At 34.4% G+C, this 15927-nt stretch overlaps 1 protein-coding gene across 1 annotated transcript in view; it reads left to right on the plus strand.

The window, feature by feature from the left end:
- The window catches only part of PSMD14 (proteasome 26S subunit, non-ATPase 14), a 100545-nt gene that overhangs the window by 56509 nt on the left and 28109 nt on the right, over positions 1–15927 (plus strand). The window contains exons 4-7 of the mRNA XM_047721912.1: positions 133–204; positions 429–548; positions 4266–4336; positions 5323–5473. Coding sequence (XP_047577868.1) covers positions 133–204; positions 429–548; positions 4266–4336; positions 5323–5473 — 414 coding nt within the window. The remainder of the gene's footprint in view (positions 1–132; positions 205–428; positions 549–4265; positions 4337–5322; positions 5474–15927) is intronic.

Raw genomic sequence — 15927 nt, forward strand, 5'->3', positions numbered from 1 at the left:
ATATTTAAGAATAAAAGGATACTTGATGGGTTTTCCTAAAACTCTTAAAAACAATCAAGTTTATATAACATATAACTTGAATTTTAAATTCATAAATTGTGTGTTTATAATAATTGATGTGCTTTTTTCTAGGGGCCACCTACAGATGCTCCTGCAGTGGACACAGCAGAACAAGTCTATATTTCTTCCCTCGCACTGTTAAAAGTAAGTATTGAATAGAGATTCTTGCTTTACAGAACTCTGTTGCTTTCACTTTTACTTGGGAATATTTATTATGTTAACCCTCAAACTTAAGTCATTGCTCTAGGTGCATTTGTAAAATAGGAGTGTTTTATTTCCACTGAAACAAACTTAGGTTATTTAAAAAAAAAATTAAAAAAGTACCAAGGATCTTAAAGCTTTATATCTACCTATCTTGCTCTTTACAGATGTTAAAGCATGGTCGGGCTGGAGTTCCCATGGAAGTTATGGGTCTGATGCTTGGAGAATTTGTTGATGATTACACCGTCAGAGTGATTGATGTGTTTGCTATGCCACAGTCAGGAACAGTGAGTACTTTTTATGGTTGCCTGCTGTAAGTAAATGTGTTTCTTTTCTCTTTCCTTTTCCTATGCAAAATAATTTTGATCACATTATATTTTCTTTTCCTGATAGGAAGAATCCATCATAAGATTAATGATAGAAATTGATACCCTGTATGGAATTAAATCATTCATCTTTTAAATGCATCATGAGTTCCCTATAGATCCACAAACTGAGTGATGCTAGCATTAAATCCCTTAACTCATACTTTCAGCTTTAACTAGTATAGAATACCAGACTTTTACAAGTTCGTTACCCTAAACTAGTAGGGTATTAATTTGAACACTCCATTAAGAAAATTTTAGAGACCCTCTTAATTAGACTTTTAATTCACATATGTTATCTAGTCCTCATGTTTTATTCCTTTTGATTTGAAATATGGCCCCCCAATTTTTATTGGTGATAAATGACTTTAAGCTTTTCATATTCAAATGTTAAGTTTAAAGAAACCAAAAACTTGTGGTAAATTTTAGTTCTTTAGCCCAGGCTGGTAATTTCTTCATAGAGGAAGTATACTACATACAAATTTTGGAAGTCATCTACTTTACCTGTGTAGAATGCATTATTCTTTCTGGAGGGTTTTTGTTTTGTTTTGCTGTTTTGTTTAATGCATTGGACTTGTGTAAAAAGGTGTGCATTTAGATCTAAAGAAAATGGCCAAAAAACCCTTCTGCTTTTCTTACAAAAAGCTACACACATATCCTTCTCATCTTTTTGCCTAGAAAAATATAATATGTGTATTGTTCTGATGGTTGTTTTTTCTGTAACATGCAACATTTCTCTTACTGAGCTTTAGAAAATAACTGGATTAAAGAAATTGTCGTAAAGCTGTTTGTTTGCTTTGTTTGAGGCTCTTAACAGTATACTTCAATAAAATAGATAATAGAGTAAAACAAGTTATATATATATATGTATATGTATATTTTTAAAGATTTTATTTATGTATTTATTTGACAGAGAGACACAGCAAGAGAGGAGACATAAGCAGGGGGAGTAGAAGAGGGAGAAGCAGGCTTCCTGCCTAGCAGGGGAGCCAGACATGGGGTTTGATCCCAGGACCCTGGGATCATGACCTGAGCTGAAGACAGATGCTTAATGACTGAGCCACACAGGCAACCCTATGTTTTTATTATTTATTTATATACAGAGAGAGTACATGCTGAGGGGTGCAGTGTAGAGGGAGAGGGAAAAAATCCTAAGCATACTCCTTGCTTGACAGAGCCTTATGTGGGGCTCGATCTCATGACCCTGAGACCGTCACCTGAGCTGAGATCAAGAGTCAGCCTCTTAACCGACTCAGCCACCTACATGCCCAAGCATTTTAAGGTTTTATTTATTGTTGTTTATTTGAGAGAGAGAGCGAGAGCACGAATGCATGTGAGTTAGGGGAAGGGTAGAAGGAAGAGGAGAGAGGGAATTTCAAGCAGACTTCCCATTGCGTGTGGAGCCCAGTGTGGGGCTTGATCCCAGGACCCATGAGAACATGACTTGAGCCTAAATCACGAGTCGGATGCTTAACTCACTGAGCTACCCAAGTGCCCCATTTTTTAAAGGTTTATTTATTTATTATCATTTATTTCATAGAGAGAAAGAGAGGCCCCGGCATTTTAAATAGAGTAGTTACTACAGATTGCAGTGTATTTCTTTTTTTTTTTTTTTAAAGATTTTATTTATTTATTTGACAGACAGAGATCACAAGCAGGCAGAGAGACAGGCAGAGAGAGGAAGGGAAGCAGGCTCCCTGCTGAGCAGAGAGCCTGATGTGGGGCTTGATCCCAGGACCCGGGATCATGACCTGAGCCAAAGGCAGAGGCTTTAACCCACTGAGCCACCCAGGGGCCCCCTTTTTTTTTTTTTTTTTTTTTTAAAGATTTTATTTATTTATTTATTTGACAGACAGAGATCACAAGCAGGCAGAGAGACAGGCAGAGAGAGGAAGGGAAGCAGGCTCCCTGCTGTGCAGTGTATTTCTAAATAATGCAAAATATAGACAAATATGCAAATTTTTCTCCAAATGGACTAGTTTGTTGAGGTAAACTAATTTAGATCTGCTGATTTTGTCCACCTGGCTATCCATTGTATTTATTTTGTACATTTGGATATAGGGAAGTATTCTGTGTATTAACTAAAGATTTAGATTTATCTAAAGTAAGGCTATTTTTACCTATATTTACCTTTTATCTTTTATCTTTCATATCAGAATATGAAAAACATAATAAAGTTAACTAGTATTTCTGTTGCTTGTGGTCCTTATCAATTACAATAAGGAGTTCTTAAACTTTGTTAACATTATATCCTTGTAAATACTTGTTTGACCATATGAAGTAGAAGATTTTGATCTTTGTGTTCATTCTGTGTAGTAGATTAGAAGAGTTTTCTTCTGGCCTGAGTCAGCTTTCTATAAAGATGTATGTTTCTGTCTCATTCTTGTGTTTTTTGTTTTTTTTTAAACACCCTTTAAAAATGTAAAAAACCTATAGGCAACAGATTGTATACCCCTGTTCTTGAGGATGCTCTTTCAGTTGGAATTCAGTTATTGTTTGTTTTGGTGGGAAGGAAGTGCTTATGTTAACTGGTTTATTGGGATAGATTAGAATTAAATCCCTGATATTAGAAGAAACCCTTGTAGAGCTAACATGGCAGTGATTTATCATTGGAGAGATGACATGAGTGCCTTTAATTCTTCCTTGTTCTAGGGTTTTTTGGTTGAACTAGCAAGGTAATGCAGTATTTAAAAGAGTTGGTTATAGATTGTCTCTAATGGGGGGTGGGGGAGGTGGGAGTGGAGAGAGAGAAAAAAAAATTTTTTTTAATATTTTAATTTATTTATTTGAGAAAGAGGGAGAGAGAGAAGCAGACTCTCCACTGATCCAGGAGCCCATTGTGGGGCTTGATCCTGGGACTCTTGGATTATGACCTGAGCCGAAGTAAAAAACTTAACCAACTGAGCCACCCAGACGCTTGGGAGAGAGAGCATCTTAAGCAGGCTCCACACCCAGTGTGGAGCCAATGTGGGGCTCAATCTTACAACCCTGAGATCATGACCTGAGCCAAAATTGAGAATAGTTCTAACTGAGGCAATAAACTTCCTCCCCTCCCAACCCACCCACCAATAAAACAAAAGCTACTCTGGGAAATTCATAAATTATTTTCCTTCTTTGAAATATTTCTATTACTGAGGAAAAAGAAGACTTCAGGTTGTTGATTATTCTAATAGCTGAATAGTTAACAAAACTTTGGATGGGATGAAAGGGACATAGTGCTTATCAGGTATCAGAGATGGCATTTGAAAGTATGCTTGCCAAGGTAGATCTAACCAAAAATAGTTGGTTCAGTTATTTGGTATTTCTGGTAGTAGTAGTTGTGTGTGTGTGCTCACACGCATGTGCACATGTGGGTAGCCATGGCCGTAAGTTCTTAAAGGATCCTGAAAACTGTCTTAACTCATTAGCTAACAGCAGTTTGGTACTTGGCGGTTTTAGAAGTTTCATTAAAGTATGGCTTATAATTGATGGAAATGGGAATCAATTATCAATATCTAAACCTAAAAAATTACTTTGGTATCCCAAAATAATGTGTAGGGGATTTGGGGGTAGCTTTTTGTTCATGTAGAGTGAATAAATGTTTGTGGGTCTTTTTTCAGAGTTCTGAAAGCCAATTATGTTTCTTTCTGTCTAAACCAGGGTGTCAGTGTGGAGGCAGTTGATCCAGTGTTCCAAGCCAAAATGTTAGATATGTTGAAGCAGACAGGAAGGTAAGTATTTTAACTGATTATATAAAGGAATAATGGGAAGTATTTTTAGACATGTAGTTCAAAAATCTTGATGTTTATGAATATCATACCTAGGGAAAAAGTCATGTAGTTAATGTAGAAAGTATTACTTGCAGTGCTATGTGTCACCTACCTAGCTAGTATCTCTTTCTTCTAGAATCAAAGAAATTTGCCAATGAGAAAACTGCCTCATGTTAAAATTCTCAACCATCATATAGTAAGCTTGGGCTGTAGCTTCCCTGTTTAGCAAATGGAGTTACTGTCTAGTCACTTATAATTGAAAGAGCTTGTATGTTCCGTGTATTGGAACTGAATAAGATTATGAATATTTAATTATATTAGGACTATGATTTTTAAAGGGAGAAAAAGTAGAATTCAAATATTCTTCAAGTTTCCCCTCCGCCAGATTAAATCTCAATAGTTGTCATTCTCTTGCTCAAATTCTTCTACTGTGGAAGAAACTTCAAAATTAATGTTAGCAAAAGGCTCAGCAGCTGAGCAGAACAGTGCAAATTGGTTTTTGACTGAGTTCCTAGTTCTACTGCTGGTTTAATTGATATTTAATCCTTTCACAACAGTGGATCCTGGTGTCCATTGTTAAAATTGTACTCTGCATGGAAAATCCAACTCCCAGACCTAAGGAGTTAAAGAGTAGATATTTACTTGAATGCTGAAAGGGTAAAACTGGCTCAGAGAAAGTGTGGTAACAAGGTGAAAAACTGAAAGCCTTATCTACCACTGCTAATGTGCGTCTCTTAATGATAGCACTCTTTTGTCATGCTTACTCATTTCCATGTTTTCTGGATAATATGGTGTATGATTTCAGTGTTTCTAATGGTGCTTTTTTCACACCTGTGTGTTTTTCATCTCTTCCTAATTTATACCCTGTTAGTGTGTTGTTTCTTTTCCTATCATAAATGTGTATTACTTGTTCTGTTCTGAACCACTGAATGCCCTCTTTGTTTCAGGCCTGAGATGGTTGTTGGTTGGTATCACAGTCACCCTGGCTTTGGTTGTTGGCTTTCTGGTGTGGATATCAACACTCAGCAGAGCTTTGAAGCCTTGTCGGAGAGAGCTGTGGCAGTGGTTGTGGATCCCATTCAAAGTGTAAAAGGAAAGGTAGAGTAGATTCTGTCTTTATTAGCATCTACTGCCGCATTCTGTTTACAAATACATTAAATTAAAATTTCTTTTGTTTAAAGCAGGATTCTTACACACAAAAAAACCCCTGTCTGGGTACTTTAAAAAACAAACAAAAAACCTGTACAAGTTGAAAAATGTGTCATCTTAATGTTATTAGCAATATAACTACTTAGAGATTTGTTTCTGCCTTAATTAGATATTATCTAATCATAAATGTTTATTTTTAAATTTGTATTTCATAGGTTTAGGAATGTTCAACCTTACTAAAAGCCTGCTGTACACATTTTATTAGTATTTTAATAAACATTGTTCTACCTTCCTTTATTTTAGAATGGTGAATTTAGGATTGGCACATTTTATGTATCTAGTTAGGAACGCTCTGTTTTGCAGACTTTGTGCAGGACATATTCTGGAATTGGATGTTGGGAATATTTTAGACAATGAAAATTTGACCTAAACACTTAGTATCAGCCATTCGCATTTTTGGAGTGAGGACACAGATGAATGATTAAATATGCTAAATGATTATGAAAAGAGATTAACTTGCAAAGCATATTGGGTTATAGTTGTTCTTTGTTGAAATCTTTTGTTCTTGTTTAGTTCTTTTTTTTTTCTCCCTTCGTTCGTTCTCTCTCTTTCTCTCTTTTTTTTATTTCTTTCTTTCTAGCCCCATATGCCATTTTCCTATTTCCTGCCTCATGACAGCAGGGAGCAGCTCTATTATCACCTTCACAGAGCTGTCTGCAAATGTGAGAGGCAATTCGATTTTGCTCAACCACAGGGAGAGTGGATTAGAAAAACTACAGAACATAGAGAAATTGGCTAGGTGGTTACTGCTTTAAAATACTGCTGAGGTGTCTTGTTTGAGCATGTACTTCCATTGTAGTGTAGAATAATTGTTAAAAAAAAATCACAATACATTTATGGAATCCTTTTTATGCAGCTTTTACAAATAATTTTTAGAGCACTTAAAAATAAATATTAGCTTGCTATCTATCAGACCTGGAGTTTGCTAGTATTACGGATTACATTTACATCTGCTCACCAGCTCAAACAAACTAAATATGGCTGTTAAACATGGAGTTTTTATCTGTCATGATTTGAAGTTGAACACTTTCTGGCATCATATTATTATGATGAATAAAAATTGAGGTCTTCTCTAAATCATGATCCTATTACATGTGATTTAGCTTTTCAGAGGTGGAATCTAGCCACAAAAACAATAATAGAAACCGATATACTAGACAATTCAAAGTGGATTACTTCTGACGTTTGCGTATACCTATATTTCAATTTACTTTTTTTTAACTAAGTATATTATTACTTAACTATACAGATAAAAAGAGTAGAAAATCCTTGACTTTTATTAGTTTTATGAATTATAGTACAGTATAATACTTCTTAAATCTAATTCCTGATAATTAAGATACCTTTTTAATAACTCAAATTAACTCATTTAAGTAATAATTAACATTTTAGAAATATAACAGTTATCTAAGTCTCTCTACCACAATATTTGCAAAAAATAATTGAAGATTAATGTTAAATGTAATTAGAATTCTATTTCGCAGTATTAGTGTATCTGACTTTTTATACTTGACTCGTGATGGTGGCCACTTTGAAAAGGAAAATATAAACTTAAATATAACGAAAGAAGACATTCTCAAAACAAAATAAATATGTATTTTTAGTCACCTTGTTTATAGCATCTTAAAGGACAGTTTTATATTATATAACTGGAATTTTGCTTTATTTCTAATTAAACATAATTCATGTTAAAAGAATGAATTTTAAAAATACACTTGTGTGACATGACTTGTCATCTGGTAAAATGTAGTTATTTTTTCAAAATAACCTATCTAAAATTACTTGATAAAATGATAGGTATCACTGTCTAGATTTATAGTCATGAAAAAATAGTTCTGAAAAATTTAGTATACATACCTATCACTGATGATTCACATCACTTCCTGTACCTAGCATGTAGATTGACACAATTTCATGACCTGAATTAAGGATCTAATTCTTTCTCAGTAATGTAACTTCATCTATAGGATGTCTGAGTTTGGTTATAATTTATGGTTCTTTTAGTGTCAGGACCTCCCAGAACTATGAGCCAAATGAAATGGTAGTAAACCCATGGCCAAAGTTTTCTAGTTAAAATATTAAACACGAGAATGTAAGCTTACGAAAAATGAAGAATAGCGTAGGATTCTCTCTCTCCCTCTCCCTTCCCTGCATGTGATTTATCAAAGCTGTCAAAATATTTAGTAAGACAATGATTAGATCAGGAGTTAAAATCACAATCTATATGTAAATTATTGAAGTTGAGACTGTTCACTTAATACCTCTTTACTGTAAATTTTATATTTTCATTTTTATAAATCCCAATATTATCTATTTTTGAGTGATTGGGTAAGCACTGAATCTTTGTTATCTCATTAATTCATGATGTTTGATTTCCTTTTATAGTGACTTGATTGTATTTTTATGGAATTATTGCTGTGTGCCAGGTATTGTGTGATAAATATTTCAAGTTGTCTCATGTATTCTTTAGTAATTCTGGAGATCCCATTATTACTCCATTTTATCGATGAAAAGATAAAAAAAAAATTAGGGTCCAAGAGATTATTTTGCCCCAAATTATAGCATTATTAAGCAGCAAACAATGATATAAATCAGGTCTATAAAATTTCAGAGCTCAAGCTGTTTTACTGACTCTTTAATAGTAGACAATTAGGAACTATGTAATTAGAGGAACTCAGGATTGGCAAATGAGTATTAGAGGTCTTTGCAAGACTTTTTCTTACCTTATATGGATAGATATCACTCCCTTCAGTGTAAGTCATGATAAGGGGCTACGCATTTTATCTAAGTTCTCAATGGTTCACTGTACTATTTATAGTAGTTACTACATATTAAATGATTTTCCTCATACAGTGTTTGTTGATTTTGATTTTAAAAAGCAGTTTAGACAGACTCATTCCTCTCAGCTTTTGCAACATCCCTAGGACCAAAATTGAGACCTACATAAATAATTAAATATACTATATAATAAAGAATCCATAGCCCTCTGTATATTATATAATCCTATAAATGTTTAAAAATGTTAAAAATGGGGCGCCTGGGTGGCTCAGTGGGTTAAGCTGCTGCCTTCGGCTCAGGTCATGATCTCAGGGTCCTGGGATCGAGTCCCACATCGGGCTCTCTGCTCAGCAAGAAGCCTGCTTCCCTCTCTCTCTCTCTCTCTGCCTTCCTCTCCGTCTACTTGTGATCTCTCTCTGTCAAATAAATAAATAAAATCTTTAAAAAAAAAATGTTAAAAATGTCTGAAAGGTGGTAAATGATAACATGTATAATTTAAATGGAGAGTAGCTATATAGAAGTTAGTGATGAGCTCAACTCTAAACTTTAGTGAATAGTTTTTAAAATTCTGTTTTAGTTTATTTGTAAAATGTACATATTCAGATATTTTAAGCTTCAGTTCTCAAGTAGTAAAGTAGCAGCCTCTTACTTAAAGTTTTGTTATCTTGTATATTTAGCCCACAACTAGACTTGATCCAGCAGCAGATTTAGAAGTTAACTTACCTTATAATATGATTATACTTCTTTAGGGCAAAAAGAATGATGACTTTGTGCAAAGTTATAAAACTACCATGCAACTATTACTACTTTTGAGAACCTGTTTTCTTATCATAATTTCTGTCAGTAAAATGTTCATATGTTATCTGCTAACTGGTAACAATCTTTGTGTTTGTTTGTTCTCTATTTTGAAAACTTATTAAAAGAAAAAAAAAACACTAATAACCCTTTAGTCCATATAAATCTTCACACTGGCTGAATTTTCTTGAGAAGTTTTTATTCAGTCTGATCAGAAATAACTTAGCAGCAGGTATTTCTTAAGAATGTATAATGTGCCTGTGTGCCAATGATTCTGGTATATAAAGTAGATTAAAACAACATTCTTGGTCATTTTGAGAAGATAAGTCATATACATTTAGTGTATGGCAGATAACATACATCTAGTGAGCCAGATAACATTCTGCCAATTATGTGCTGATAATCCTACATTGCATACTGATAGAATACAAATTACACTGATACTGCTTTATTTCTATAACTAAGTATTAAATTAGTTGCTAGAGAGAGAACTAATGCAACAAATACTTATTCAGAACCTTGTATGTGCCAATATGCAATAAAGTAGTACTTGTATAGCAATCATAGTAAATGCAAATTAGAAGAAGAGAAAAATTGGTATGACTGCACAAAGTGAGGGACACTTGAACTGAGCTTTGATAGGTGGGGAGGACATCACTCTGACAAGAGAAATTTGTCTTTCTGGAGAAGAATGTAGAAATAATTCTATTCCAGGTGGTATACTTACTTACCTCTTTGTTCATGCTTTTTTCACAGATATATTAGAATGTAAAATGAATAGTTTTTGGTGGTGTTATTGTTGTCTTTATTCAATATTTCATTTAAAAAAAGATGGGTCTTTGAAAAGTAAATGCAAATGTAGGAGGAAAGAATTAGAGAATGAATATTATGAGCATTTACCTATTATTTTTCAGAGATTTATAAGGTTTTTTTTTTTTTTTCAGGGTAAGGGGGCGGGGCAAATATTTTACTTATCCAAAAGTTTTGTATTAGTAGCTTTAAGGTGGTGGAGATTTTAAACTACTCAAAAATAGTTTTGTCTTAACTTTTTCTTTTTACTGTGGAAAAATCGTACCATAATGGCAGGGCATAGAGTAATGAAGAGCACAAGCTTTGTGACCAGGGCTTCAGTCGAATCCCATTTTTATCTCTTTATCTCTTCTGGTATGACTTTGAGCAAGTTATCTGATCTTGAGCTTCAGTTTTGTCATCTATAAATCAGGGCTTTTAGTACCCATCTCCTAGTATTATGAAGTGATATGTCATGATTAGAGTGTGCATGCTTTATAGGAGATGTGCAATAAATGACATTTTATTCTCAAGATTAAATTAATTGCTACTTAAATAGATTAACAACTAGCTTATTTTAAAATATAGGATATGAATATTTCTGAGAATTTTTTTTAAAGAACAAGTCTGTAACTATGTTGCTCACTTTAAGAAGGTAAGGGTAAGGGCGCCTGGGCGGCTCAGTGGGTTAATAAGCCTCTGCCTTCAGCTCAGGTCATGATCTCAGGGTCCTGGGGTTGAGCCCCACATCGGGCTCTCTGCTCAGCGGGGAGCCTGCTTCCCCCCTCTCTCTGCCTGCTTGTCTCTTTGCCTGCTTGTGATCTGTCTGTCAAATAAATAAAGTCTTTAAAAAAAAAAAAAGGCAAGGGTAATAACTACAAAAGAAATGAAAACTTGCTTGCCCTTGTGTTTTGTACCTCCTAATTTAAGAAGACTCTTTTGAATCAGTTGATTTTTTTTATTGAGCACTTACTATTTTTCTGACATATTTCTCTAGGACATGCTGGTGGAGAGAAAAATAAATGCATTAAGATTCTGGCCTTTGAAATGATTAATGTCTCCCATCCAAGTACTAACCAGGCCTGACCCTACTTAGCTTCTTGAGATCAGACAAGATTGATTGCATTCAGGGTGGTATAGCCATAGGCTGAAGATAGTGAAAGATATTTAGAATACCTGTTATTCATAAGATTTTCTTTTGATCAGTATCCCATAAGGGTCAGTTAGGGCTTGATAGTCCTACTCTCAGATTGTATACACACACACACACACCTTTTCTTCATCTAGTTTTCCAGATTGCAAGAGAAAAATAGAAAATAGGACACATAAAAATTCTATTTCCACTCCTAATATAGCTCTGTGAACATACCCATCCAACACTTGGAACAAGTTTAGTTACTATATTATCTTTTGTTTGCTTCCTGTTTTACACTCTTATTATCAGAAATTGTCAGCTAGGAATGTTAAAGCAATTTTATGTTTGAAGTTCTAAGAAACATAAATCTTATACAGAACTAACACTTCTTAGTATAGTTCTTTTAATTTATAGTTTCTGTGTTTAATTTATAGTTTAAAGATTCTGTTTTAATAACATAGTCTTTGAGCTACTTTATTATTGTTTAGTACTTGCTATGTATTTTGAGTGATAGAAATCTGTTTCAAATTAATTCAAATTAAGCTGTTTTAGTAAAGATAAAGGAAAACCTTTAAAAGTCTTCCCATTATCTATAAGAAAATTATTTATTGACTTTTGATTCTGAAATACTTTTCTTTCCCCAGTCTAATGATGGGGATGATGCTTGGTCATTCACCAGATCCTTACTGTTGACTACAGTGTCACAGGCATACACTGTAGATATAAAGAACAAGATCTACTCCCTGTTAATGCCAGCATTGTACCAGCAAATGCAAACTATGACTTTATATAAGCCTTTCTATAGCCTATATATTTTAATAAGTTTAATATGTTCTTATTGTTGTAATTTCCTAAAGAAGTTAAGATTGATTATGTTGCTAGATATTCTTATAGGTCTTAGTTCATTCCTCAGTGATAATTCTTAGATGACTAGTAAGCTGATTAATAGATACCCACTGCCACTTTTTACATTCCAAATTGCTTTACTGGATGAGTTTTTGTTCTAAATTAAACACAGATCAGTGCTTTCTGATGTTTGGGTTTTTCAGTTCAGTATGCATTGGGAGAGTATTTTATGAATTCAGAACAGATCAGTGATAAAGAAATCGAAAGTGTGTATTTTGTAAACCTAGTGATTAGATTTTTATAGAAAACACATGCCCTCCCCCCTTTTTTGGAAGGAAAAATAAACATGAATGGTGAAACTTTATATAAAATGCTTTCTTTGGATATCTTGATTTCAATAGATATTTATTCTGTACTATATGATGTGTGCTGGGGAATGGATATGTGATGGCGAATAAGATACAAACATTGCTATCAAGTAACTGAATCTAATAGTACTCCTTTCTTGTATTTGTGTTAGGAGAAAGTGTTGTATCAAATAGCTTGGTGATGAAGAGTACTAGCTTTGGCATGCTGTGTATGTACAAATCGTAGTGGTATCACTTTGCTTGTGTCGTCTCATTTAACTTTTCCATGTTCTCTGAACCTCCATTTTCTCATCCATAAATTGTGAATATTAATACCTACCTCTCAGTATTTCAGAGGCTTACACAAGGTAATTTCTGTATAATAATTAATAAGCTCAATAAAAATATATAAAAGTGATACACAACCAAGTATTAACTCTTACAATATTTTTCTTGCAAAAATGACCTTGCCTAGTGAGAGATGGTGGTTTGCATTTTTCTTAAAGATGATGTTAAAGCACAAGCAATATATGTAAATCCTTTATTCCCCTTATCCATCTGCCTTACCACCTTGTTAATTGTTAACATGGTTGAGCTCTAACTTTTAGTCTCTAAAGCTTTTTATTTCTTTCCTTTTTGGGCAACTATCAAGAAGCATACCAACTGTATTGCTTTAGTTTTTATACCAGAAAGGAATCTGAAGTCACTTGTTCATTTTATATAGGTTGGGTAAGTAGCCACCAGATAGAATTGGTATTCTAAGTTGGTATCAGACCAGTGACTCAGAGGTGATAGTCTCTTGTAGCTCATAAATAGTCTAGTTCAGTTTTTAAGTTTAGTGTGTATTTGTCATGGTCTAGAAATATCTCTTATGCAGGAGTGTCAAGATTCTAGGGATATTGTGACTTTTTAAAAGATAGTATTTGGTATAACTATATACTTAAAAAAATTATTTTTTTCTAAAGATTTATTTATGTGGGAGAGGGAGAGTGCTTGAGCAGGGGGAGAGGCAGAGTGAGAGGGAGAAACAGATCTCCACTGAGCCAGGAGCCTCACTCGGGGCTTGATCCTAGGACCTGGAGATCATGACCTGAGCCAAAGGCAGATGTTCAACCATCTGAGCCACCCAGGCGCCCCTAAAAAAAACTTTAATTAGGAATTTTTCTAAGGAAATAGATGTCTTTAAATGTTTCTCCCTAATTTTCTTTTCTTTTTAAAATATTTTCTTTAAAAAAAATATTTTCTTTATTTAAGTAGTCTCAATCCCCAGTGTGGGGCTTGAACTCACGACCCCATGATTAAGAGTTGCATGGTCTTTCGACTGAGCCAGCCAGATGCTCCCTCCCTAATTTTCTATTGATGTTTTTCATATGTCAAGTGTCTATGGATGCCACATTTATAATTCTGATGTAGTTTTGGGAGTAGCTCTTCTAACTTTAGCACTCTGTTGTACTAACAGTACTCTGCTCTGTTGACTAGGTCAGTTGGGGTGCTCCAAGAAGGAGGTTTCAAATGGGATTAGATATGCAAAAGATTTATTTGGGTAAATACCTGTGATAGACACAGGGGACAGCAGTACAGGTGTGACTCTGTGGAAGGAGAAAGGGAAGATAGAATTGGGAATTGGGTGGAATTAGGAAGGTAGGAACTGAATCAGGCTATACAGCATGTTTCTGAGAAAGGTTCAGCCAGACTGATGAGTTGCCCTTTAGAGGAATGCTTTCTCTTTGGAAGGAATGCCTAGTTTCTAGTACCCCCACTTTGTCATTGGCTGGGAGTAGTCCGAGGGAAACATTACCTGGGGTGAACTCCCAGTCAAAGGTGTAGCATGTGGAGGTGGTGAGTCAGCTATGCTCTCTCTGCAGCAGCTTCTGTTGAACGGAGGGCTGAGGCGGTCAGCTCTGTGACTGCCGCAGTTAATGACACTAAGAACTACAGTGGCAGGTATACATGTATTTTATTTAATCTTATCACCAGCTCTGTGAGGTGTCGTTCATGAGCAAATGGAGACATTGAGAGCGTAAATAACTTATCCCCATTGCTGAGCGAGCCAGTGGTAGAACCAGAATTGTAACTTAGGCAGGATTGTGACTCCAGTGGTTCAAGCATTTAAGTAGCTATATCTGACTACGTGCATACCCTAAAAATTTCTGAACTTTATGATTTAACTATATTCTTTTTATAAAGTTTTATGAATCTAAAAATGTCTAATTACCTTTTGCCGTACTAGTTTCTTAAGATCCATTTGTTTTCATTAAGGCATACATGTTCAGAACTTGTGGCTTTACTGTTTGAATTTTGATGCATGTCTTCACTTGTCAAAAAAAAGTAAATTATGCTAGTTACACCCCATCCCCCTTCTCTCCCAGTATATTGAAGTTGTACTACAGATCTCTAGCTACAGTAAGCAGTTCTCCAAGGATGAAGAAAGAAAATGTACATACACATAGGAATTTCTTTTCCAGAGCTAAAATTGACATTTTATAAATAATTTCCGTGTTGCAAACTTGAGACTAAGAAATCACAGCAATTCAGTGATATGCATTTGGCATGAGTCAGTTTTAGTTCTTAGTGCTTTTCATTGGAAATGGCATAAAAAGTAAGATTTCTTTGAATTTTTTATGCTATGGGCTTACAAGAGACAGAAGATGTTTTTCTCTTATAGATGCTTGGCAGTGCATGGCAGCAGAAGTAACGAAAGGGTCACAAACCCCCGCAGTACTTCCCAGGTCAAATGCACTCTTAATTTTTAAAGAATCTAGAAACAACCTAAGCAGTTGATAATAGGTCATTTCTAGGTGATAAAGGGTATTTGATATGGAGTGCTGCTTTTCTTTTACACCTAGCATTTTTTATAGTCATTTGGAGACTTTATGTTTTTAAATATGTAGTAACTGGTAACTGAATTACAACTTTTTTCTTTTTTTTGATATATGACATTGATTTTGAGGTCTTAAAATTTTTCTTTCAAGCTTTGTTTAAAAAAAATTCAGTTCATTTTATTTATAAGCACTTTCCATAGTCATTGACTTCAATATAAGTACAAGTGGAAATGCCTGAGGCAGCTACTGTTAGGAGAGAGAGACAGAGACAGAGGCAGTAACTACTGCCAAAAGTGTTTATGTGTTTTTCTTTCTGACACCTTTGTATTAATTTTAGGGGCTTCACAATATAGCCTCCTTTGAATGGAAAAATTGGGAAACATGGATTGATGCTTTAGAAATTTAGTCTAGTCTCTCAGTGACCTAGCAGCTGATATGAAAATATGAATTTGAAAATAAATAGCATATTGGGTAAACTGTACTATACTCGTGAAAGAAGCCAAAAAATTATGGATTAGACGGAATTTGAAAATAATTACAGTTTTGAGTCCTAAACCAGATTCGTTATTAAAATGAAATGATAGGTTATTGACCCTTGGGTGTGCTTGGAATAAATATGGAACACAGTATTGTTTTTAAAAGTATTTTGCTTTTATAAGCTAAGACAGATGTACAAAAAAGATGCAGTTTTTATTTTGTATTGGCAGCTTCCAAATATTTAGTATCTATTTCCAAGAGTTGCAATTAGTAAAGCAACCATGGTACTGAAATCTGCACATCCCACAAGCTAATTATATTTGCAAGGTCAGAGTGAATACATATTTTCAGAAA

The sequence above is a fragment of the Lutra lutra genome, chromosome 3 (assembly GCF_902655055.1).
Source record: "Lutra lutra chromosome 3, mLutLut1.2, whole genome shotgun sequence".
NCBI classification, from domain to species: Eukaryota; Metazoa; Chordata; class Mammalia; order Carnivora; family Mustelidae; genus Lutra; species Lutra lutra.